The 25829-nt window shown below is 42.5% G+C and overlaps 1 protein-coding gene across 1 annotated transcript in view; it reads left to right on the top strand.

Moving 5' to 3' along the window:
• The first annotated feature begins 939 nt into the window (after positions 1 to 939).
• PRDM6 (PR/SET domain 6) overlaps positions 940 to 25829 on the top strand; it is a 74898-nt gene continuing 50008 nt past the window's right edge. The window contains exons 1-2 of the mRNA XM_036403685.1: positions 940 to 1465; positions 10515 to 10822. Coding sequence (XP_036259578.1) covers positions 940 to 1465; positions 10515 to 10822 — 834 coding nt within the window. The remainder of the gene's footprint in view (positions 1466 to 10514; positions 10823 to 25829) is intronic.

Here is a 25829-nt window from a genome sequence, read left to right as displayed (position 1 = left end):
GTAAAACCCACGTGTCTCGCCCAGAGCCTGCCAGAGCCGAGCCGAGCGCCCGGCCGCGACTGCGATGCGCAGCCACAGCAGAGGGAGCCCGGTGGCTCGCAGCTAGCCGTCCCTCCGGTCCCCGGAACCTGGAGAAGGATCACCCCGCTCCCGCGTGGACAAAGACCGGAGAAGTCTTTGCTCCCGGCCGCTGTCCGGCTCGGAGGCTCCCGGAGCAGCCGACACCTCCGCACGCCGCCCGCGCAGCAGCAGCAGCAGCAGCAGCAGCAGCAGCAGCCCTCGCCCCACTCAGGTAAGGCAGGCGCGGCCCGGGGTCCCTCCGAGCTGCCCGGCACAGCGCGGCGCCCGAGCCCGGGGCAGGGCACCGCCGGCCGTGCCCTCCGCCTGGGAGCGCCCGAGTGGGAAACAGAGCGGCCGGAGAGGAGAGGAGAGACCCGCGCGTGTGTGCGTGTGACTGAACTTTCCTCCGCCTCCTCCTCCTCCTCCTCCTCCCTGTTGTCAGCGGAGAGTCGTTTGCTTCCGCGGAGAGAGGGAAGGAGTGAAAAGGGAAGGCAGTGCGTGCGGCGGGGACGGGGTGAGCGGGGGCTCTCGGGCCGTGGGCCGGCGTGAGGGGCTGCCCGCCGCCACCGCCCGCCTCCTGCCCGTGCTCCGGGCGGGCACCGCGGCACAGCCGTGTCGCCCCGGCCACCACATTTCTCGTCCTGGGGCTTTTCGGGACGAGGCTTTCTCCTGACGGATCTGGCCACGGACAGGGGAAGCGACGGGCGCACGGTCCCGCCGCCGATCCCGCACGGCCGCGGCGCAGAGCCCACGCGTGGCCCAGTGTGTCCGAGCGTCTGTCCGACCGCGTGTCCCACCGCGGGGTCGGGCGGCCCTGCCAGGGCGGGGCGGGGGGCTCACGTCTTCTGTCCCCTTCCTCCCTGCTCCACAGGCAGAGCGATGCTGAAGCCCGGAGATCCCGGCGGATCCGCGTTCCTGAAGGTGGATCCTGCCTATCTGCAGCACTGGCAGCAGCTTTTCCCGCAGAGCAGCCAGCTCAAAAGCAGCGGGCCCCTCGCCCAGCTCCAGCCACCCGAGAGAGCCGAGCTCCCGGCTGACAGCCTCCGCCAGCGCCCGACCTCCCTCTCCTCCGCCTCCTCCTCCTCTTCCTCGTCCACTCCGTCTTCCTCCTCCAACTCGTCCTGCGTCGCTGCGGCGGCGGCTTCTCTGGCTGGCCTGACCTCCCTGCCTGTGACCCAGGTCCCGGTCTTCGGCCCGCTGCAGAGCTCGGAGCTCCCGGCCGGGGGAGCGCCCGCTCCCCTGCAGGGCAAGGATTTGTGCGGGGCCGGCAGCGGCGGCGGCAAATGCGGCGACCGTGGTGCCGCTCGGTACCGCTGCACGGCCGAGGAGCTGGACTACTACCTGTACGGGCAGCAGCGCATGGAGATCATCCCCCTGAACCAGCACACCAGCGACCCCAACAACCGTACGTATCGTGCCCCTTCTCGCCCTCCTCCGCCGCTTCCCCTCCGCGCCTGGGGCCAGCCCGGGGACGCTCCAGGCTGCGGGACGGCAGTCGGTGCCTGCACCGCTCTCACTCCTCCGGGAGCACCCTCCGTCTCGCCCTTCCCTCCCTTTAGTTTTTGCCTTGATACCAGTTGTTTCAGGAGACGGGCTGCAGCCCTTCAGTAGCAGTTTTTCTGGTCTGAAACCCGGGTCCTTCCCTGGAAGGCACGCTTCACCGGAAAGGCTGTGGTGGGGTTAGATTTCTTTCGGAGGGCTGCTTAGGAAAATGGATTCAGCAAAAGTTCAGGGCGACTAGCTACAAAGCTGGTCCTTTCTCGCCTTATATGTCCCACTCCATTCCTGCCCGGAAAGCCCGGGCTTCGCTGAATACACAGAAATCAATTACTCCTCCGAGCTGGGCAGGGGAAAAGTTGCAGTTTTCATCAGATGGTCTAGGGCAAAGTTTTCCTCTTTCTTATCTCGGAGTATCGTTTCCTTTCAGTCTTCGTTAACACCTCGTTGGTTTTAGTTTTCCACCTCTACGGAAAAGCATGACATGGTCATTTAAAGAGAAAAGCCGATTTTCTCGACGAAAAAGTCTGCACGAGTCAGAATTAATTTAGGACTTGGAGGTTCTAAAGAGTTTTATACTGCTGTTGCCTATTATACAGCTGGGAGGGTTTTTTGGGGGGGGATGGGGCGCCCCTATCATTATACATCTGTACGGATGAAAGGTTTGTAATTTTAGAAACTTCTTTTTTTTACCCTGTATCTATCAATACGACGCAACCGAGGAAATTCACGACATGAAAAGAACTATATGAACTCCTAATAGTTCATCAGTTTTATAACTAACATTCAGAGCACACGGATCTGGATCTGTCCCTCTTAAAACACATGGCTTCGACCCATGCATGCACTTAAAAAAAAATACAATTATTTCAAACACTCTCTTTTATCCTAAGGTTTCTTAAAACTCTTTTTTTTTTTTTTTTGGTTGTCCTTCTCAACCACCACCACTCCCCAAATGTCGGTTTAAGGAAGGCTGTTGAACAGAAAAACGGTACCCCAAACCAGCAGTCCTGAAACACATGCCCAAGCAAAATGCGGATTCGTTTAATTCCATTTCAAATGAGGAGCTTGTTTTGAAAGTTTCCCCGACATCCTGCTATGTATTAATTAAACTGCGTGGATGCTAGCAGTCTTCAGCGCTGTGCATATGTTAGGGGGAAAGCTGAATCGGAGTTTGGTGGAGATTTTTCCCGCCTTCTTAACATTTCAAATGCTTCTATATTGGTTGTCGACTTTATTTTGAGCGACTTCCTCATGCTTAGTCTTACCTTGTAGTGAAACTTGTTCGTGTATTTTGTGTTCTCGGGTGAAGAAAACGTGATATTATAAATTACATGCAGAAAATGGAATCCGAAATGCACTTCTAATCGACAACCGAACGGTTCAAACAAAACATGTTTTACTTCTCGGAACCGCTCTGTAAACCTAAAGGGTAAAGGTTTTAAAAGGAGAAAGGAATATTAAAAAGCGTTTTGGGTGGGGGGGGATATTTTTAGGGACTGAGTGGAATAACAGCACCCCGCAGAGTCGGAGGCGAAGCCTGAATAATTTCTTCCCGAGCGCGGTATAAAAGGTGGAAGCTTCGGGGAAGCGAAGGGATCGATTGCGGAAAGGACGCTTGTGAATCGCGTCCGGCTCTGACGGGGCAGCCCTCGCCGTCGGAAGGACGGGCAGGGGGCGGCCAGCGCCCTCTGACTTTTTTTAATGTTTGTTTTTCTTCAGTTAGATCTAAACATTCCTCTAATTTACTTGTTTACAGGGCGGCTTTCGCTGTAGCGGTTATTAGTTGCCTCTGAGCGAAACTTTCAACGCGAGTGTTTCGGTCTTCTGGGACCAAGCGCAGTTGCTTTGGGCAACTCGTGCTTAAAAAAAAATAAAGAAAAAAGTAAACTGTCAGTGAAGAAGGAGTGCCGCAGCTACAGCCTGTGCCGCGCCATGCACTCCCAGCACCCGCACGATCAAGGGAACAAGCTGCAGGGCACGGGCCTGGCTGCCCCTGCGCGGCTCCCCAAGTGCGGCCAGGGTCACGCTAGCCGTCCGTGGGCAGTGGGATTTCCAGCCGCCTTCACTCCCACCCTCACTCCGTTTCGCATCATTCCCACCCTCACTGCCCGTTTGAGGGGAAGGAGGTGGGGGCTGTGGGTGAGATGAGGTGCCGTCTACTTTAGTTTGAGTCGTACTTGCTTGCTGCACTTCCATCTGCGGACAGCCCCGAGGACACCCCGAGACGGGCCGGCTCTCCCCAGCCCGGCGCAGTCACCCGCCCGCCCAGCAGGCCTCCGTCTGTTTCTCGGGCTCTAATCCTAGCTGTACCTCCTTCACCAACCGAGAGAGTGCCCCGTCTCCCCTACTTTCCCAAATAATACCCCTCTCTCCATCCCGAGCATCCCTTCCTTTTGCGGGGCTCCCCGCGTGTCCCCGCTCCCCGGCAGGTCCCACCCGCTCGACAGAGGCGCCGGCCGACTTCGCGTGTGCCCCGGTGGTGCTGCGGGGCCGGGGCGGCCGCCGGGGCTCTCCCGACTTCCGAGGCTGTCCCGTCCCGGCTGCCGAGGCTGTCCCGTCCCGTCCCGGCCTCCCCGCCCGGCCCCGCTCCCCAGCGCTCGGCCCGGCCCGGCGCCGGGCGGCCGCCGCGGGAAGATGGATGGGCGGCGGTTTCCCAGTAGACACACGCCTTGATCGTCAAATATCAATGAATATGGCACGGTCTTGGGCGAGGGAAGGGGCAGGGGCCGCCTAGGAGCTGTGGGTTAAGCGTCTATATGTAATTGTTTTAAATTGAAAGGGGGTAAGCTAGGGAAAAATAATAATAATGATAATAAAAAAGAAGCAATTAAGAGGCAAAACGCTAACTAGAGCCCAGCGGTCTTTACCCCCAGGGAGGTAAAGGGGATTATGCTAAAGCCCCGATAAAGTGGCAGGCGGCTGGGGACCGTTTGCTTTCCAGCCTTGAATCTGGAAGGACGAGGATATTTCTGGGCTCTGGGGGAGGGGCGCTGGGGCGGCCAGGAGAGATCTCCTCGGGTGAGCCCGGGGCTGCGGGACCGGCTGGTTCCCTCGGAGGCTTGCCCCTAGCTTCTGGGGAGACGCTCCCGCACGGAGAGCTCTGAGACTCCTCCACCTTCGCCAGCAAGCACCAACCTGCCACTGTAATAAATACGCTGTGCAAAACTGAAGTGTCACGCGACCAAGCACTTTGCACGCCTTTTCCCATTCAATTTATGGGGAGACAGTGTATATATAACATGCTGTGAAGTGGATCGGTGTGGAAAATATTCGGACTTTTTTTGTTTTCCTTTGGACTGCTGGTAACCTGTATGATTTACCTATTTTACATCATTAGTTACCCAGCACTCTTAAATATAGCAGATAGCCATACATTAGATTGAGGTTAGAGAAGGTGGTGACTGTTTATTTAGGGTGATAAAATGGTCCATCAGCAGTAATCTCCATCGATATGTGCCACCAGGAGATGAAGGATGAGGGGACAAGCCACAATTAATTGCCCTATAGTTTTGTAGGAGAGAGTGGAGCCGGTGCGGGCTGAACTTCGATCTCCTCTCCTGGCGCCTATTCATCATCTCTACATTGTATATGGGGGTCTCTCAGGGGCAGAGGGTGGCAAGGTTTATCTACACACAATATTCTCCTACCCTTCTCATACCTGACACGGAAATTTAATTCATTCATAACTACAGAAGGCAGGGAAAATCAAACCCACCTCCCTCAACCCGCCCCCCACTCGCCTCTTAAAAATGACCCGAAAGCCCCTGACCCACTCCGGGGCGCCAGGGCGCTCTGGGGAAGGAGGAACAACCTCCGGAGTGTGCCTGAGCCCCGGCCGGCAGTCGCGTAGCCCGCGGCAGCTCCTGCGCTGCCGCCCGAGTCGCCGGCGCCCTGCGCCGCGGGGGAACGGCCAGCGAGGCACTGCCAGGGCGCTGCAGCCCTGCGAGAGGGGGCTCGGGCCTCCGGGACCCGGGGACAGCCCTGGGTCAGCGGGCCGGGCTTGGTCCCGCTCTCTGCAAAGAGTAGTTAGAATTAATAACTAAATAAATAGAGGGCACCCGACGGGAAAACGCATCCGTGTTTCGTACCCACGAAAGCCTGCCTCCAGTGAGGCAGCCTGATAGAAACTGCCAATAATTTGGTGAAAGGAGGTGGATGCCAGTTCATCGATGAGGAAACTGAAGTACGAGACAGGCTGAGCTTCCCTGGAAAGCTCCAGCCCTCAGGGAACGGATGGAAAGAGTCTCTTCCAGACCTCCCTCCTGCTTAGCTGGGTACCCGGGCCCAGACAGGGATGCAGGGCCAGCCGTAGTGATTTATACTTGCAAGTGAGTAATACCATGTGAAATGATGGCCACTTGCACTGGATACCTGCATGCTTGTGGTGAATTATGAAGCAAAGGGTCAGAGGCCACCCTTCTTTAATACCAGCAAACTGCAGGTATCCAGTCTAACTGCACCTTTGAAGCATATTATTGCTGAGGAAAAAATGTATTTCTTTCATTTATTGTTACAGCTGGTTTGCTGGTAAAAACACTGTGTTAAACCCTAGTTTCACTGACGAAAGGTTTTTCCTTTCAGATTTGCTTTAAAGTGTGCAGTAGTAGTGTTATTTATGTTGGTGTGTGTTTAAAATAACATTTTGGGGGCAATGATATGTCCTTTTGCCTAGGTTTAGTACTTTTAAGTGTACTCACATGGATTTATAGTATTGGCATTACACTGTGTTCATTTTTCTGGAGGCACATAAACAGTAACATCTTCCAATCCTTCCATAAGAACCATGCCAAACAGCTCCTCTAGGAAATCCTCTAATTTTCTTTTTCTTGCATCTTCCTTTTCTTAATCCTTCTTATCTATAGAATATGAAGGTATAAAGATGGAAACTGATCTCCTTCCAAAGTGTTTGGCTTTATCTGGGCTTGTAATGCAGTATTCCCACTGACTTTACCTTCTACATCTCTAGATTTTATCAGGACATACTCTGCTCTGGCTGCAGTCCTCCTTTATTTTTCCATTTTCAGCAAGCCCTCCAATTTTCTTACATTTCTTGCTTCTTCTTGACTTGATTTGGGGCTTGACTGATGCTATTGCAGAAAGTAGAATTATCCATTTCAGCTGTTCTCAGTGAAGCCCTGTACTCACACTCAGCTGCTCTCTGAGGCCAAAACTGGAGGAAGGGCACAGGACACCTCTCCTTGTCACCCTATCTGGCCATGCTCTGGGAAGTTCACACTTTTAGAAGCATCATTTTCGTGTGAACCCCCCACACCATTGTGGGTGATAATGGCCACTCTGGTGATGTCAGTGGACCTCAACACTCCCCCTCTCAAACCCCCACTTCTTTTCCATGTCTTATTAAGCATGTTGGTGCAGTGTGCCACATTATGCTCTGCAGCACACACAAAGATGATGCTGTTCATCCTGCTGTGAGGCAGGATAGTGTGCAAGTCTTGGAGCTCTTGACTTTTTCCCCAAAATGATATGAAGGAAATCCTTCCCTTGCCCTCTGAGGCAAAGGAATGCATTGCCTATAGTGGTGGTCTTTAAATGGACACTTTCATGTATTACACTATTACACAAAAGTTAGTTACAGAAGAGGAAAAGATGCACAGTAGCTTTTTGCTCCAGGCATGGTAAAATATAGCTAGGATGGCTTCCATTTCTTATAACATTTATGAGAATTTTTAAAGATTTTATTTGTGCAATTACATAGCAACTAAAGCTAAATGTATGAAGCATGAAACTAAGAAGAATTTCAGTACTGCTTAGTATTAAAGACAGATTCCTCCCTTCTCATCAACAAGGCATTAGCCAAAACAGTTTCAAAAGATGTTCCATTTTCCAAATTTTCAGCTTTGGCAGGACAAAGGGGAAAGGAACACAGCAGGGGATCAGATACTGTGACTGCCAAGCATTAAGACATTACCACTGTTTTTGGACACTGGAAAATAAATATCACCATGTGTGACTTTCTGTAAGGCTAAATGACAGTGACACGGGGTTTGTTTATACTCCTTGACAATTTCTTAGTTTCTTTTTCTTGGAAATGTAGAAATAAAATGTTTAATCCAAATTCATGAACACACATTGTCAGAATTAAGTTAAGGAATTATTGTTCTAGGCAGGTACTGAAATTTTTGTGTGGGAAAAGTTATGTATATCTGGTGGCTGTATGCAGAACTCAACACTGAGATTGTCTGACTGGAGTAAAGAAGATATTGAGCAGGTTTAATGTAAATTTCTCCAGAGATACAATTCCTCTAAGAAAGCCATTGTAATCAGCTAGTTATGAGGAGGGTTACGTATCCAGAAAATATTAAAGCAGTGCAAATAATTAAAATTCAAGGGCCTACCCTGGTGCTAACTGACATCATGGTTAGACATCATTTCTTTAAGCTCTCAGTTTTCCTGTAAGATTTTTTATTTCTAACTTGCATGGGTAGATTGAAATCAATTGATTTCATAGAGTCATAGAACAATTTGTGTTGGAAAAGATCTGTGAAGTCATCAAGTCCAACTGTAGATCATAGAGTTCAGCCATGATCTGTTTAGAGTGTATCACATGCCAAACTGTTTTGGATCGTCGGCTTGCTTTTTCATTGTTTGGGGTTTTTTCTTCCCTTTTCCTATTTGGGATCCTTTCCTATGTGACCTCCAGTGCCAAACTGCAGTGCTGCCCCTAATATCTTTGGATAGGCCAAAACCACAGGGTTTCTTGATGACTGGTTTTGAAGAGGAAAGGGAGGAAAAGATGCTGTGGTGATACCTCACTTTCCAAACTAGCTGTGGAAATAATAACAAAAAAAAAAAACCAAACAAAAAACAAAAACAAAAAAACAACCCCAACTGCCCTGCTGCCCCATTCCATCCCTCTCCAGCATATACTTGATGCCTTTTATTCATCGTGCCTCAGAATGGTTGTAGGAATATCTGCTGCGTTCTTTTAGGACTCGCCAGAAATATCTTCCCTGGGGTCCTGCAAATCCCAACCTCCACCCACCATCCACCTCTAATCAACGTGGCTCGGAGAGCAAAACCCCTCTGCTGCGGTGCTTCAGCCCAAGAGAAGTCGTTCTGTGGCAGGGATTATGTCCTTAAGGCGAGGAGAAACTGCACCGTGCAGCCAAAGTCACACTTTTTGGCGGCGTAAGGGCGGTCCCCACCAGGTGGCTTTGTCCGGCCTTGCCGCCGGCTCTCCTCTGCCTCCTGCCCGGACCTGTTAGGGATGGATGGCTTGGGGCCAGTTTGCCGTGCAGCCCTTCTGCAGGGGCACCCGCCGGAGCAATGCACAGCTCAGGGCTTGTCTCCTTGCCTTCTGCTGGGATCTGTAAGTGATGCTGCGGGTAGGGAACTCGGACAGACGAGCACCAGGTGGAGACAGGCGTTTTCGAAGACTCAAAGGTGAAATGACTTGAGGGAAATTAGCCTCCACACGTAACGTAGTAGTAATTTCTTGTTGCTGAATGCACCACTTTTTTAATGGTAAAATTTAAAAGAGGATGACAGGAAAAAGTGTTTATGTAGTGTGTCTAAAACTGGAGAATACACATAGAAGCCACAATTTGAAGATGCATCTTTTACTGTCCTTTAGCAGCTTTTGCTGAAATGAGGGGAGGGTTTTCCTTTGAAGGATCTGTAGGAAAGAGACCTACTTAATACACAGTACATCCAGTTTGGAAAGAAGAGCATCTGAGTCAGGGCCCCTGAGAATTGAGACTGTGGTTGCAGGCAGTCTAGCAAGTCTAAATCTGTGGCATAGACCAAGAAACTCCCACTTCTGTAGTGAATGCTGTGCTCTGTTTTTATAAGGAGTGGTATATAAAATTATTAGGGGAAAGATGTAGGACTTGCTACAAGAGTACTGTGCCAAAATTATTGTTTTTTCTTTGTATTTCTGGAATAAATTTATATGAAAACATTTATTGTGCTATGAAAATGAAATGTGAAGAAGACGGCAATTTATTTCAAGAGATTCATTGTTATGTTAACTTGGCATATCTCCAGAGAAATTAATTTCTTGAACATGAAACATTTTCCTGGAAGATGTACATTTGTGGCATGTGGAATAGTGTGCAGTGGAAACACTTAACCAAAATTTTCTTTGCTCAGAAAAGAAAAGCCATGGTAGGATCTTCCCAAAATAGAGACACATCATTCATTATTAACAGCAGTTAGGGAAATTAACAGTTTTACAAACTGATCTTTTTCACAGGAATTGTTCATGAACTCAGATATGCTGTTTTGGTCTTTTCCTAGCTTCATTTACATTGTACAGGCAAAGAACATGCATTCTTATTCAATAAATAAAATTTTAAGTGCCCAGAAATATTTGCTGCATAATTTCAGTTTTAAGATTAGATTTGTCTTTCATAAAGTAAATGCGCATGCAGGCTCCAATTTGTCATTCATGAGGTTCTGGTTTATTTATTTTATTTTCCAAACAGACAGACATGCACACACACATGTTAATGCAAAAACCAGAGTGAATGTTCATTTAAAATAAGGATTAAATTAAATCTTGTTCCAATTAAGCCCTTGGGCTGAGCTGTGGTAAGGCAGTTGAGAGGGACTTGTGACACACTATGACTGTGTTTTAAAATGTCTCTCTGAAACACACTGGGATGGTTTAACTGCACTATTTGTATTAGTCAAAAAATTCATCTTTAAAAACATTGTTAAAGTAAATGAATCTTGGCAAGTTTGTGAGTACACAAGGCTTGCAAATTGGCTGCAGGATTTCTGCTCAGGCTTTGGAATTTTTTATTTAAGGCTTTGGTGAGATCTGGGAAAGAGCCTAAGCAACGCCCAGAGGGCACGGTGTGCAGGAGCACTGGCTGTGCTGCCGTGAAATGGCAGTGCAAGCGCAGGGATCTGCACGGCACGGCCGTGGCAGTGGTGGTGGTGGTGGCCAGCAGCACGGCACTGATAGCTTTCCCCTCTTTGTCCCTCAGGATGTGACATGTGTGCTGATAACCGGAACGGCGAGTGCCCGATGCACGGGCCCCTGCACTCCCTGCGCCGGCTGGTGGGCACCAGCAGCGCCGCCGCCGCCGCCCCTCCGCCCGAGATCCCCGAGTGGCTCCGGGACCTGCCCCGGGAAGTGTGCCTGTGCACCAGCACCGTGCCTGGCCTGGCCTACGGCATCTGCGCGGCACAGCGCATCCAGCAGGGCACCTGGATTGGGCCCTTCCAGGGAATCTTGCTCTTGCCAGAGAAGGTTCAAGCAGGTGCCATCAGGAACACTCAGCACCTCTGGGAAGTAAGTTATCATGTTTCCTTCCTTGTCAAATTTGATCTTTTTGAAGTAAACATGGAGTGTGATTGTATGCTGTACTAGTGCCAGAACTAGCCATGAGGATAAGCAAACAAACCCACAACTCAAATAAACCAAGTAAGCAGGTTTGAAAATGTAGCCAGTGCAAGAAAAGGCCTTGCTATGATAAAGGTAGCCAGAAAACCAGTGGACAGCACAGAGCTCCAATTGGTCTGCATGAGAAGAGCTGATTTTTGCAGGTGCTGTAATGTGTAGTAATTGGTCAGAGAAGTCTGAAGCTTTTACAACACCCAGTGCTTTCTATATTTTGACCTGAGTTACAAGAGCTGATGGAGCTCTCAGGTCACAGCACCAGTTGTATCATGCTAGGGCGGTGCATGTGGGTCGAGATGGAGTGCTGTACCGCTGCTGTGGCCCTCAGCCAGTCCAAGAAAAGCTACTGAAATAAACCCAGGATCCTATTCCACAGCCTGACCCTTTGCAGTGCGACAGAGTTAGTTCTTGCTCAGTTTAGTTCAGCTCTGGTCCTGTACCTACTGTGCATTCACTGAAGGAGGTTTCCAGTACTTTATAAAAGCCAAATTCAGATATCTCAAAGCTGTTGGTTTTTCTTTTTTAAATATTTGTCACTGTCTTAGAGAGTGATAGTTTTTTATAGAAAAACCTATAATCTCCATGTCTCAGAAAGAGCCTACTTTCTTCCTAGTCTTCTGCCATTAATTTCTTCTTTGATTTGTACTGGAAGGTATAATTTTTTAGTTCTGCTTAGTCCTCTATAGCTGCAATCTCTGCTTGCCTCAAAACTGACTGCAACAGTCAGTAGAAACAGGCCAATAGATCTGTGGTATTTTCTCATCTACACCAAATCCAAATCTTCAGAATAGAAGGAATCCATGAAGATGCAGCGTCTTCAGTGTGTGTACAGGAAAGGTGAATGGATCTTTGGAAAGATATTTGGGGACACGGAAGAGTTGGAGCTCCTATGCTTTTCCTGCATGTAAACAAAAATAAACAACACACTAGGGTCTTTGTCTCAAGGTATTTACCCAAAAACATCATTGTGGCAAGAAGATTTTCACATTAAAAAGATCAGTCTCATAACACACCTGAACACGATCAGTAGAACTGGATGAATTGCAATGATTGGGAATTTTGCTGCTGCCTCCAATGGAGATGGGATTTCTCTTGTACAGCAGATATTGATAATTTGGATTTCAACCTGTTCCTACCAAAGCCCAGTGATTATAATGACAGTATTTTGGGATACTTATCAATCACATATTTTTTATGGACCACTTTATAATGATGTTGGAGTTCTAATTGTTAAGAAGGGTATTGTGATTTAGACTATTCCAATTAACAGAATATATAATAGTGAAATGAGGTTGTCAGATCCACATATAAGTACTGAAATTTAGATAAATTAAGTCATATAATTTTTCCATAAATATTTCCAGCATGAGTTTAATTTTTAAAAACATACGAATTAGTTTTATGCAAGTAAAGTTGCAAATATTGACAATACCTTTTTAAATAAGCAAGAATTTTTATCATATTTCAGGCTTGCTTAAAAATGGTTTTGAAGCAATGAAAGAAGCTTCAGAAAGAAATTTTTAAAAAAATTAAAAGCAAAACTCAAAAAGATACTAAGGAAAAAAAAACCAACCAGTACTATTGTATGTACCAGATTCAGGCTGTAAGTGCTTGTCGGCTGAGTTTTTGTGTGGGATTACTCTTGTGCTCTTAACACACAGCACAGATTTCCTGTTGGCTAGCAAAATGAATGCATGTATTTTAATGGAATTATCTTAAAAATAAGAATTCAATTTGATTTAATAATAACATGTTGCTCACGGTCTTGAATTATTTCTGTTAATGACAAAAACTGTTATCAAAGAAACACATATTCTAAGCTCTAGCCAAAATTTTGCTGTTTCTCATTTGTTTCGTCTTTCAATTTGGCATACTTTATCTGTCAGAAGACCAATGTTTAATAAAGAAAAATATATTAAAAGAAAGTAATCAGAAACTGTAATTTTACAGAACCTGATCTATGAAAATACATCAAAGCAAATGACAGTATATATCTAAATAGTCTGTATTCATTTAGTCTGCATGGCATAGGAGTGTGGATTAAATCACTGTGAATGATAAATAAATGTTTCATCATAGTACCTTTATAAAGTTGTGACCTTAGTCCATTCTCTTTCACCAATATTTCCCACACAGCTGCAAATGCAAGTCTGTCTACAGATCAGCTGTTCAGCATTAGGTCTTGATAGACCTTATGGAGAGAACTTCACGTTTTTAGTATCAAAAATTGCATTTTATTATTTTGCCCTCAGAACTGTAAAGTTGATAGATATTTGTTTTAGTTTACAGTTCTTTGTGTACACCAGGCAAACGGAAGGGCTATTGCGAACACTTTTAAGCATAGTTACTGTTTTGGTTGCTTTTTTCTTTATTCTCTTTGTTGTGGGAAACATCAGAAGCACTGCATTTGATGTATAGTTCAATGCTATGGAAATATGCTTCAGACTGCACAAGTGTTCCCACCACGCACTCAATGTTTGCTTTGCGTGTAATCCACACAGCACAGAGTACCGCGACTAAGAGTGAGTTACACGCCATTCCATTACCTCACAACAGCTTCAACACCTATGGGTGTTCATGGGAAATTATAGAGCTCACTCACAATCAGCCAAGATAATTTTTTATAACTTACAGAAAGATCAGTCTTTCAGAAAGCCAAAAATATTAGTCATTTCAGTTGTACTGCTTTTTTTTCCCCTTTGGCCCACTTCTATAACCAGAGTTTGCTTGTATTTAAAAAAAAATACAATAAACTCTGATTTGTTTAAAACAAAAACAGGACTGGGTGTATTAAATAAACATTCTCTTTGGTAATACAGGCATTTATTCCAGCAGTGCTTCATAATGTTTCTGATCTCTTTTTTTTTTTTTCTATTTTGAAGTAGTGAGAATAATCCTTTTGTTATTGCAAAGAAACAGAGACTTTCTTAGCAATTAGGTCTTACTGATGAGAATGAGATAATTTTCCGCTAATGTGTTTTCTAATAAAGAAGTGGAAAGGCACACTTGATTCCAACATATATGAAAACATTATCTCAATTATTAATGTGTCCTTACTCCCTGGAGATAAATTAATCTAGTTGCACATGGTTTCCCCTTTCTGTTTAACATCAAAATTTAATAAGAGTAGACTTAAGGAATGTATACGATATACACTTAAATTCTATTAGAATAAAACACTGAGGTTTAAACGTGCATACATTTTAGTAGTCAAAATTTTTCAGACTCCCAACTTTAAACTGTGAATTCTGGAAACAGCTAATTTGTAAATGGTCTTTTCCCCTGCAAATGCAGCTTAGATGAAAAAACTTTTACTGACAGACATATCAAAGGATACAGTCTTATCGTTTCCTGTTCTTCATGTTAAAGCCTGATAAAGAGTTTGCTATATCTTTTTTTTTTCTTTCATGTGTCATCAAATAGCTATTTTTTTTCTTGCAACAGCCTAAAAATGTCAAATATATGATTTTACTTCATTTTGACTTTACTTAATTGAAATTTAGCATTTTTGGAAGTAATTTTTTATTATATGCGATTTCTTTTTACATGGATGAGAAAAATAATATGTGTATATATATAGATAGATAGATATATCTATATATATATGTATCAGGTTGTTCATTAGTAAATACGAAATCTGTGTAGCTGATTTTCCCTGTAAAAAATTCCCCCTCTCCCCCTGCTTCCTTCCCCCCACCAAATTAACTGGCACAAGAAAGTGTGCATGTCATCTTAATAAAGTACCATATGGGTACTTTTTGGCCTTCTTGCCTTTTGCTTCAACTGAAGCAAAAGAAAACATTGCCTTTGCCTTCTGCTGGACCAAGAACAGGCTTTTTGCTGGGATGCACTCTGGCCAGGGCCCATGCAGCAATACTGGACATTTTGGAACAAATTAATATGCACAGAGAATCCTTGTGCTTCAAATGAAGCACTCATTGCAGTTATGGTGTTAGATTCTTATCCAGATTATCAAGGCTGCAGTTTTGGACTGAATTTGCTGTTACAGAAAAGCACTGGGGGATAGAATTATGTGCATGCTGTCGTTCTATTAAAGTAAAAATTATGTTTCTCAGCAATCTGTCATCTAGTATTCCAGACTGCTTGTCAGCTCTGTTTTAAATTTGTCATGTGCATGAAATTCAAGTAATTTTGTCTTGAAAAACCTCCTTAGTTACTTTCCTATTGTGTCTTAAGTTATTCAGACTAACAGCTGGTGCCATTCTGTTATATTTTTGTTTTGCCATTTCTGAGGATTTTGTGTGATGTAGCACCCTTGCATTTATTTTCCATTGAAAAAGACCAATAATTTTTATTTTTACATGGATTTTAAATTCCCGTGCTGTGGGAAAATATCACTAATGTTGTGGTCAGTAGCATGCTAAACTGTAACCTCAGTAAGAGGATTCCTTTTGTGTACCTCAGAAGAAAATTGTGCTAAACGTCTACAAAGCAGCCTTCTATTGTTGGTATTTCTGAATCACTTAATAACATATTTTCCCAGATAACTTCTATAAATTACAAACTCCTTTCTTAAGGTCCATAAAAAGTTAGTGTGATCACAAGTGTGGAAGGTACTTTATATTTAATAATTTTAGTTCTTAGAAGAGCTAAACAAAACCCTGATGCTTCTTTTAGAAGACCTGTGACTTTTACAAGACTTTCTTATGCATTATTTTAATGTATCTCCATGTTTTTGGTATGTTCTTTCTGTCTACAGAGTGTATGTGTAGTATGCCTAAGCACATGTGCTACAAAATTAATCTAATTTGGCATGGGGACAGATTCTCTTCCTATTGAACAAAGTGAAGTTTGGAATACACTTTAGTGTTTGGAGTTGGATACAGCCCCAGAATTTTAAGAGTGTTACTGAAAACAGGAATTCTGAGGACTGCATGGAACGTGCACACGTCTGGACACACACTATTCCCAGAAAAAAAAATATTTTCTAAATTGCTAGATCATGCAGGGACTATCTGTTTTTCTATGGCACATAATCTCACCTTGGAGATTTCATTATGTAATATGCAAAAATACTGAAGTGGAACACAAATAAATACAAAAGCTCAATTCTGTCCTTATTTGACCACTACCTTTCTGCATTGCTGACTGGGCACCAATGTAATGGAAACATTAGACCTTTAAATTTAATTAATTATAAAAGTGATTTCCACTGTTGTATAAGACGGATTTGTAAGGCTTGAAATTACAATTAATTTATGATACTATTAACAGGTAATTATTTTGACTGACTTTTGATTCGAAATTGGTAAATAAAGGCAGTAGTTTAATGATCTATACAAGTGTCCAAAATGTGTTGTGGGCCTGATGTCAATAACCTATTTATTATAGATTTGAAACAGTGAAACAGTGCAATGTGCTTTTCCAGGTGGTGGTGACACTCAATATTCTGCAGAACTGCCTCAGTCACTGCTCCACACACTTTGGTCCCCCAGATTCTGTGGCATCAAATGCGCATAGACTTTAAAGTGCAGACTTTTAAGTAATCCCTTAACATAAAAGCTGGAAAATTCAGCCCAGGCTATACCTTCCCTCTACGGACTTGGCACCTTTTCCAGATAAGTTACAGAATTCCATTATCCAAATTGTTACACATGTGTGACAGAGGTTGACCTTTAGTCATGTCAATCCTTTTTGCCTAGGCCTGGGGCTCCAGCCTAATGGCTCAAAGCCTGATTTACTCACTGTAATAAGGGCAGGAGGTCGAGCAATTGTCAGCTTGCCTGCTCATACTCGTCTTGGAGCCTGGTTGAAGGCTGTTAACACAAAGCTTTTCAAAGTGAATTTACAACCACCACCACTGACATAGGCCAATCAGTACACCATAAATGTCAGGTTAGTGAGATTGAGCAGTAAGTAAAGCACTGCCAGCCCTATTGGCTGAAATCAATTGCTTAAGGTTTAACTGAGAATAGCAATGCGTGTACAATTACATCTGCAGAACCAGCTTCAGGGTGGAGAGTGAGTTGGAGGGTGGTTTAGGTAGAATTACCCACCAGCCACAGCCATGGCATCATGTCCTACATTTGTTCTCCTTCCATTTGAACGATGCCTGCCCTGACAGAATCTGTGGCCAAAAAGTTCTTAGATCAGCCTTTTAGTTATAGAAATAAGATTATTCTGTTTTTTTACCTATGGAAAAAAAAGTGTGTGGGGTAGAACAGTGGAAAGGATGCTAGGAATATTTTTAGTTTTTATTATTTCAGTAATTCTCAGCTGTTTTTACTCCTCAGCTCCTAGAAGTTTTTTTCATAAGGAAACTGTGGCTTTGGAAACTATCACAGGTTTCACTAATGAGTGATTATGTACCTGATGGTCTGAATATCCATGAGATGTAGTTACCCGCAAGACTGAGTGTTTTTATCATTTTGTGTAGTGACAGCTTGGACAACAATTCATTTGCCTTTGAAAGCATCAGCATTAAAATGTAGAAATCCATTAAAATGCTGTATGCCAGGATTTATAAATTAGGCTATTTCCTTGATTATTGCAATCATTTACAAAATTGATTGTCCCAGTGTGGTATAGGCAGATTTCAGCAATGATCATTGACAACAGGCGCATCCTCTAATACCTATACTCATTGTTCTTTAAAAGAAAAGCCACTCTACTGTGAGGTTATTCTCCATCTCAAGGTCAATTATGCATTGAAAAAGTCTACTAATGTAGAAGATCACACGTCTTTAAAGTAGAACCACATCAGCTATTTATAGCCTGTAATGATAGCCGGAACACTTATTTTTCCTTCTGTTTGTAATTTGTTTGTTGACAGCCAAGGCATTCACTTGAATCTGTAGCACATATACTTTTTGTGATCTGTTATTGAAAGGTAAATAATTTTGGCAAATTGCAGCTGTAAATATTTATTTGATTGAAGATTTAAAAGTCAATAGTGTGTTTTATTTGTTGCATCTTAAAGTTCTAATTAACAAATAGATATGGAGTACAGTTACTTGATGTGGGTCAATTATTTCTGCAAGACACAATCAAGAAATGATGTCACAAAGCAAATATGCTCTAGAAGTTTTCCTATATTAAAACAAGTAAAATAAAGCCACAAAATGCTAGTTACCAACCACAAAACCACAGTGCTTTCTACTTGCATGGACATAAGTAATGTTCATGTTAAAAACCTTAAAATGCAGGTGCTCTCAGGAGGCTCTTTTTGCAAACTATACACAAGATCCAGTCGTAGCTGGCAAAAAGCTGTTTTGTATCATATGCATATCAAGACTGATATCCTGCAGTTGTTAATCAGTCCTTGCCTGGACAAGATAGCTATTGATGTCACTGTGAGCTTTGATTTAAGGAGGTCTTCAGGCATGACTGAATAACACAGTACCAGTGTAATCACAATTCTTAAATCTTTTTTTTTTCTAAGATAGGTGAGTAGCTCTTTCAGATTGGCAGAACCACCTGAATATTTTGTGCTGGTGTCTACACACAACAATATTGCAGTAAATGTAAAGGGACCTTTGTATAAATGTATTCATTCGACATAAAGACAATATTTTGCTGTGAAAAACTGAGGTTTGCACTGCCAGTGGCTGTGTAGCAGTGCATTGTGTTTAGTTAGATAAATATTAGAATCAAAGAAAAACATTTTTTTCCTGTATCTTGTGAAAAATGTGTAGCTCATAAATTTGTTGTTTGTACTACACTGCATATTAGTTGCCTGGATTTAGTAAGACGTACATAAACAATTCTGTATTTTATCAGTAATTCAACCTGATACTTTCTGTGTGGAGACCTACTGGTGTATAAGAAAGCAAATTTATTGACCTGAGGGTATTTCTGAAGATGTTTTGATTTCATTTGTGGAACTACAAAGTAGAGAAAAGTGGTTTTATCACAACTACCAGTTCCTAAGAAATAGAGGCCAGAGGGAGGCTCTGTTCTTCATGTTGTTCACCTGTAATGGAGCCCTGGACTTTCATTTAGGCATTTTCATTTTTTAGGCAAATAGAGTAGCGGTCAATGTTACAGTCCTAAGCTAGTAATCCTGCATTAACTGAAGTGTCATCTAAAATGCCTATGAAGTTAGCAAATCCAAGGTTCACTGTTTTTACCTAGACTAAACTTCTAGTTCTATAAAGATCACTATTTTTGTCTTTTAAACTATTTTATATGTACTTATTGCTTTTGCCACATCAGCATTCACTGTGGAAAGCAGGGTATTAGTTTTTATCAATCTATGGAAGGAATTTTATAGTAGTATGGCTGACTGGCACCATTTTAAGACCATAATTTTGCAAAAAGAGCTCATAATTTCAGTAAAAGTAATTTTCAAGAAAGTGTTCTCTTTTCTAGAGTCTATTTTTATTATCTATTTCTGTTTCTGTTTCTCTATTTCAATTTCTGTTTCTATTCTCATTCCTATTTCTATTTCAAGCTGTCTTGAATGGTTTCCCCATTTGCACTGCTCCAGTAAAAGGAGATGAAAGAGATACTCAAATACTTTGACAAAAATGAGGAGAACTCAGACCAGGTTTTTTTTTGTATAATCAGTTTCTAATAAAGCACATCTTAATTTCCAATTGGAGAAGTGAGAGAGTTGTAAATTTTAGCCTGTGTTTTTGTTGATTCGTTTTATTGTGACCAGCAATATTTCAGTGACAGCTGCAGTAGTGACAAAGTGACATTTTTCTGCCACTAAAAAAATTGTCTTTCAGAGCAAATAATATGACATATTGCTTTTGATGAAAAAAAACCCCAAAATACCATTTAAAAAAAGAAAAAAATTCTCATCAATGACCTAAGGCCATTGGCAGGAAGACTGGTAGGATTCTGAGATAGCACACATTCAGAAAGTTCAAGAAGAAATAGGAACATTTAATGAACAGAAACATGTTTCTTTTTAACTGATGCAAAAGTATCATCACAATACTTGCACAAAACATAGATTCCTGAAAAAAGGGTTGATTTAAAAAAAGATGTGTTTTTCATCCAAAAGTGTAAATTGCAGATTAGTTTTGAGCAGTTCTAATAGAAATGCACAAAAAGTTACAGAAACTTAGAAATTTCACTTGAAGGTATTGTAATCCTTTGGGGCAGTTATTGAAGTCTACCAAGCTGGGACTTCAGCTATGTTTTCAGCAGAGCTCTTCTTTCTATGGATCCAAACCTGTGCATTGTTAGGTACCATGCCCTGATTCTGGAATTTTTCTTCCTGATAAACATTAGGTCTTCTTTCTGTGTGGGGACCAAAGCTTTTCACCCAGGTGAATCTCTTCTGTTGTTCATGGATCAACATTGTAGAGTTTAATTTGCTGCATATCTTTCAGCATGTTTAAAAGTCAGAGTTTAGAAAGCTCTGTTTCTGCTAAAATTTTATCAAAAAGGTAAGGAAAATGAAGATGAACATTGGCATTTCCTTAGACTGCACATTAATCATGAAAATGTATAGGAAAAAGATGGGTACCAAATAAGCGATTAAATCTTCTTATCAGTGTTGCCTCATCTGAGTTCCATTCTCTATTCTGATCAAACCAGGATCACATTCAAGTTACTTGGAATGAAAGGTTGTATTTTAGGAATATTAACCTTTCTGCTTGTTTCTCCTGGATGGTGCCCTTAGTCTCAGGGTTTGGTGAGTTTTGAGCAGTGGGGACTCTTCAGCAGCAACCACACAGCCTGGGCTCAGGGGTGTCTGTAGCCTGCCACGTGGCGGAGCCTGCATTAGAGTGAGCCATAACCTGAGCCTGGGTGGGCTCAGACTGTAACTCTGGCTGAGTGGCTGTTTGACCTTGGGGTCTGCCATTCCCAACAAAAGATGGCCGAAGGTCAGGCTGAGGTCTGTAGCCTCCCTTTCCTCCAAAGACCATATTTGTCTGCCTCTTTTCTTAACCTTTGTGAGTTTTTGTTTATTCAATGAGATGTTAATTTTCATGCCCAAATTACACAAAAGTGACACGACCCAGAGGCAATAGCATTGCAGAAGTTTTACCTCATTGTTTAAATTGATTTTGTTTTTACTTTTGAATGGCTAATTTGCGTGCAATTTTATAGTTTGCTGCCAAGCCAAACCAGATGGTCTCTTATTCAAAGATATAGTAACTGCCATTTTGGATCACTTTGAAGACTTTGGTTGAGTCTTACTCTCTTTAATCCTTTATTCTTGATTTATATTTCTTCCAAATTATTATTTATCTCTTCTGAAATCTTACAGGTCCACACATTATACTTTACACTAGTCATTTACACCCTGTGGCCTGCATGTTGTAGTGGCTGTATTTATGATCAGAAATAGTTAGCAATGCCTCTCAGGATGTTGTCAATCACAATTGGGAATAACAAGGATAGCCACTGAAGAAGTTTGCACAGTGCCTCCTGCCCTCTCTGAAGCTGAGCAGAACACTGCTCCTGTTGTGTGCCCAGCCACTGGTTGGTAAGCTGGTCAGGAGAAATGCTCTTCCCTCTGCCATGTTTGGCTTTCATTCATCTGTTTAAGGGATGAAAGACATCAAGAAGTTAACGCTGCTGCTGTATCTGCAGAGAAAACAGCTGGCTGCAGTGGTAGTTAAGGCGAGGTTATTCACTGTCTTGGCAATTATGATTATAGACAACTTAGTGTCTATATGGACCACGGTGTCTGTTTAACTAGTTTTTAACTTTTCTTACTTTTGTTTTTTATTATTTTCTAATTTTTTATTTAAAATTTTAAATTAAATTCCTATTTATTTTATTATTTGTTTCTGTAAAAATCTGACATAAAAATTATTCTTGTGATTTTTGTGCAAAAGGATATGCTTTTATTTTAGGGCTTCTTACAAAGAGAACAAACGTTTTGGCATTTTCTTTCTGTAGTGATGGTGATTTGATTTATTTGAAGAATTAACCATAAGTTTGCTGTTGAGAACATCCATTCTAGCTGTCATCTGACTTTAAACGTGGAACAAAGAATTCTCTTTCAAAAGCAAAGTTGGTCTGGATGTACATTAACATTTCTACATTAATATTTTCTTTCCATTGCTTTATTAAAATAATGCCACAGCCATCCTTTGCAACTTGATACAAACTTATCTGGTAAATATCTAACAGAATTAATGTTGAGAAATTTTTTGCAAGAAAGCCTGTGTAGTTCAGCATCCAAGGATCAGATTGCCATAGACTGAAAGGCTGACTGAATTTCTCCCTCCTTCACACCCTTTAAAAGTCTCAATGTGAAAATCAGAGAGCTAGATATCTTTTTCTCAGCAAATTCAAATATCTATATAGGCTGAAAAAGCAGGCCTTTAGATCACAGGAAAAATTGGTACAACAGAGAGATGCAGGCTCCTAAAAAAAGTGTCTGAAGAAGATGAAGAATAAGACAGCAGGCAGTGTAATGCCAATGACTTTGGAGAAAGAGACAGGGCTTTCTCTGACTATGAGTGTTGTAGAAGATTATTGCTATTCTTTCTCTCTGTTCTCAAAGATTACAGGAAATTTTAGCACTCTCACAAACCAGGCTAGACTTGTCTCATGAGCATTGCACTGCTGATCTATTACTCAGTTTTTGTGCTGGTGCTGTCTGTTGATAAGTCGTGGATATCCTCCAGAAAGACATGGGTAAATATTAAAAAATTATAACATTCAGAATTAATTTTCATGCTCATGTTCTCCTCTGGACTTTTCTCATTCTCTTGTTGATGAATTGAAACATTTCATCTAGGTCAAGGTTTCAAAACCTTGAAGGATAGCTTAATGAATATACTTGCTCATGCAAGGTTTTCTTAAAAATCTTAGTGTCCTCATCACTGTACTAGGAAACGTGGTATCCCACCAAGAGTGGACCATGGGCAGGAGCCCCTGGGCACCAGCTTGCTGTGTCTCTGGTCTAAGCTGACCAGACAGAAGCTTGCTGTGGACTGTAAGCCATGTGGGTGTATGTCTGCTAGCACAGTGCTATGCCCGAGGGTGCAAATCCTTGCAAGTGTAATTGTTTTATGGGCTGAAACCACATTGTGCCCAGACTGTGTTTGTTATGATTAGAGGGAGCTGAATCTCCATGCCTTCTGGCATGACTCTGCTCTGTGCCCATTAGGAAAAAAAAATTGTAACTATTTGACCAGCACCTCACTGGGGTTTCTGAAAACTGAGAGATAACTTGAATCTTCCACTTATAGCTGCAGGTGATTTGTCCTACATGTAACTCTGACTGGGCTACTCACTGGGATTCAGTTAATCAAGAGCAAAGGACACAACTGCAAATGCCAGAAGAGGTCTTATATTTTATGCTTTATATTTGGGCAGTTTTGCATATATACAGAGGTTGAATCAGTTCTAACATTTGCTCAAACTGCTAATGAATCTTATGGGTGAAAGTAGAATATGGTAGAAATGTTAAGGTTATGAAATATTAAGAAATATTAAGGTTATTAAGAATATGGTTTCATATTAAGTCTTGAGAGCTCCAAATAAACTTCAATATTTAAACCAAACCAAAAATTAGTTGCTGTGCCTAACTACAACCAGTTGGGTTAGAAGACTCTTCTCTTGAGTGTGTGACAACTGCAAATACTGTGAATGGAGGCCTGGGTGTTTAAGCCCATATCGGAACATGGCTGCAAAGTTCTGAGATTTCATTTATTCCTTTCAGCTTTGTTGGAAGCTGGTGGTATTGAGGAGCTTACAGAAAGTATGAAATGGCTTTCAGAATCAGGACTTCTGAGCTTTACCCTGCTGTCAGACTGTAGGATTTTTTTAGGCATTTTCATTCTATGTCTCATGGTTGTTTGTACTTTGTAGTTAGTAAAAAGACTCCAGTGTTATTTTCCATTCAAGCAAAACCAAAAATGCTAGGAGTTTCAAAGAGAGACAAATATTTAAAATTCATACATCAATCTCTTAAACTTCTCATCCTGGAGGGAGTCTGTTGGAAAGGCACCAAGGGCCAAGGAGAGAGAAGCTGGCTTTGTGCATGAGCATAGGAAATTATGTTTGAGTTGCCCATGAGCATTACAGCATTTAACTCTCCAGCAAAGGGTCATGGTAGCTATAAATTGTATAATATGACTAGTATCATATGACTGAAATGTCTTTGAAAAGTTACCTTGTGTCTAGAGACCACAACCAGAGTACTGTGGTAAAAGAGTACAAGGTGGTTGTGGAGGTGATCAGCTTCTGGAAAAAAAAACGCCTTTGAATATAGTTCTTAATGGAGTGTGATATATTGCCTTCATTGTGGAAGAGCTTAGAGTTGGTTTCACTTCTTGGTTTAGACACTTACATATGTAAAAGAAAATCCAACCTGGCAGAAGGGATTTTCTATTTAATGGATGAGATGTAATAAACAAAATACCATGGCTTGAACCTGAAGGTAGGTGAAATGCATCTCAAAAGAGGAAGCTAAATATGTTTAGCAGTAAAATATAAGAATATCTTGCTAAAAGAGTCTGGCACCTTTGACTTTTAAAAGGTCATTAAATGTGTCAAGTTGCACATCTTTGGATTCAACGATCTCAGCCTTTGCCTTCATGGCCTGTGAAACTCCAAAACCTTTACTTTACCTCCCAGGACCTACATGAGGAGAGCAAGACTGTCTGCATCTTCCTTGAAGTACTTTACATATGAATCTCTTCTTTACTGGGGTGCTCTCTGAGAATTTCTTCCCTCAGCTGCCCAGATAGATTCTGCTTTCTCTGTGGTTTTTTGGGAGCCAGAGAATTGCTGCAGGACCTTGAGTCAGGGGTCGTGGTGTGAGGTGTTAGCCTTCCATTTCACAGGCAGCTTGTTTTTCCCCTAGGCTGACTGCCACTGTCCTTGCATGCATATCACAATCTCTGCAGCTTCAGGTATGGCTGTCCTGGCTTTCTCTGGGCCTCAGGGCATTAACTCCCTTAACAATTCCCTGGCATTATAGGGGCACCAGGTACTCATGTCACTCAGTCCTCAAGCCTGTACTGGTCCTCTCCCTTTTTTCTGTGTCTTTTCCTGTATAGAAGTTAATGGCCCATGAAGTATAGTCTGGAGCAAATGATCTAACAGTCCCTGCTAGCTTTGAAATTCATAAAGCTACGAAGCCAACCAAGAAAAGTTACTGTGTCTGTGTAAACCTTATCAAAAATGAGTTCTGTTCTTTCTCCAAAGTAAGAGTTTCTGTGCTTATAAATTCCTCTCAGCCTCCTTTTATGACAGAGTGCAGCACATCAGAGGAACTGTCTGATAAAGATGGGGAGAGAGGAGAGGGATTATTATAAAAGCTGTCCCCGCGGTTCTGCCCGGAAGTCTGCATATTTCTCTTATACATGAAGTGGCATATACAGACAGCAGCTTAACCCAGATTTCTAGAGAAATAATAATGTGGAAGAAATAGCAACAGTAGCTCTGAGTTTTCTTGCAATGATCCTATTGCAAGAATGCTGAATGGACATGCAACCACATACTGCAACCCCCACAGCTGTCACTTTGGCCAACCTTTTGATGAATTGGATCTTGATATTTACAGAATCTATTAAAATACAGCCCATCATGTGTTTGTTTATATGTTGACAAGATGATGTACACCCTGCAGGTCAAGGGTGATGTGAACTGTTTTGGTGTTCTTGTCAAGGCAGCTAAAAAAAGAGCATTTAAATAATTTTTGTAGAATAATTGTCTAAGAATGTAAAAGCAACATACGAAATTCTTACTTTGAAAAAAAAAATCTCTACTGATCTGACACAAAAATCTGAACTTGTTATCAATCAAAAAGACTTTCCTACTTCTTCCCTAATATGTTAGCAAATTGGCAGCTCAGATAGAAAAACAAATAGCAAAATTAAACAGAAAGGAATTGATTTAACTACTTGGGTGGGTATCCAGTACTACATAAAAATTTTCATTTGGCCTTGTCACTTATTAAATATATTTTTAAACTAATAAGTTTATGCAGCACAAACAAAACCTTGCACTCTTT

The sequence above is a fragment of the Molothrus ater genome, chromosome Z (assembly GCF_012460135.2).
Source record: "Molothrus ater isolate BHLD 08-10-18 breed brown headed cowbird chromosome Z, BPBGC_Mater_1.1, whole genome shotgun sequence".
In the NCBI taxonomy this organism is placed as follows: domain Eukaryota; kingdom Metazoa; phylum Chordata; class Aves; order Passeriformes; family Icteridae; genus Molothrus; species Molothrus ater.
This window is presented reverse-complemented; position numbering and strand designations above follow the sequence as displayed.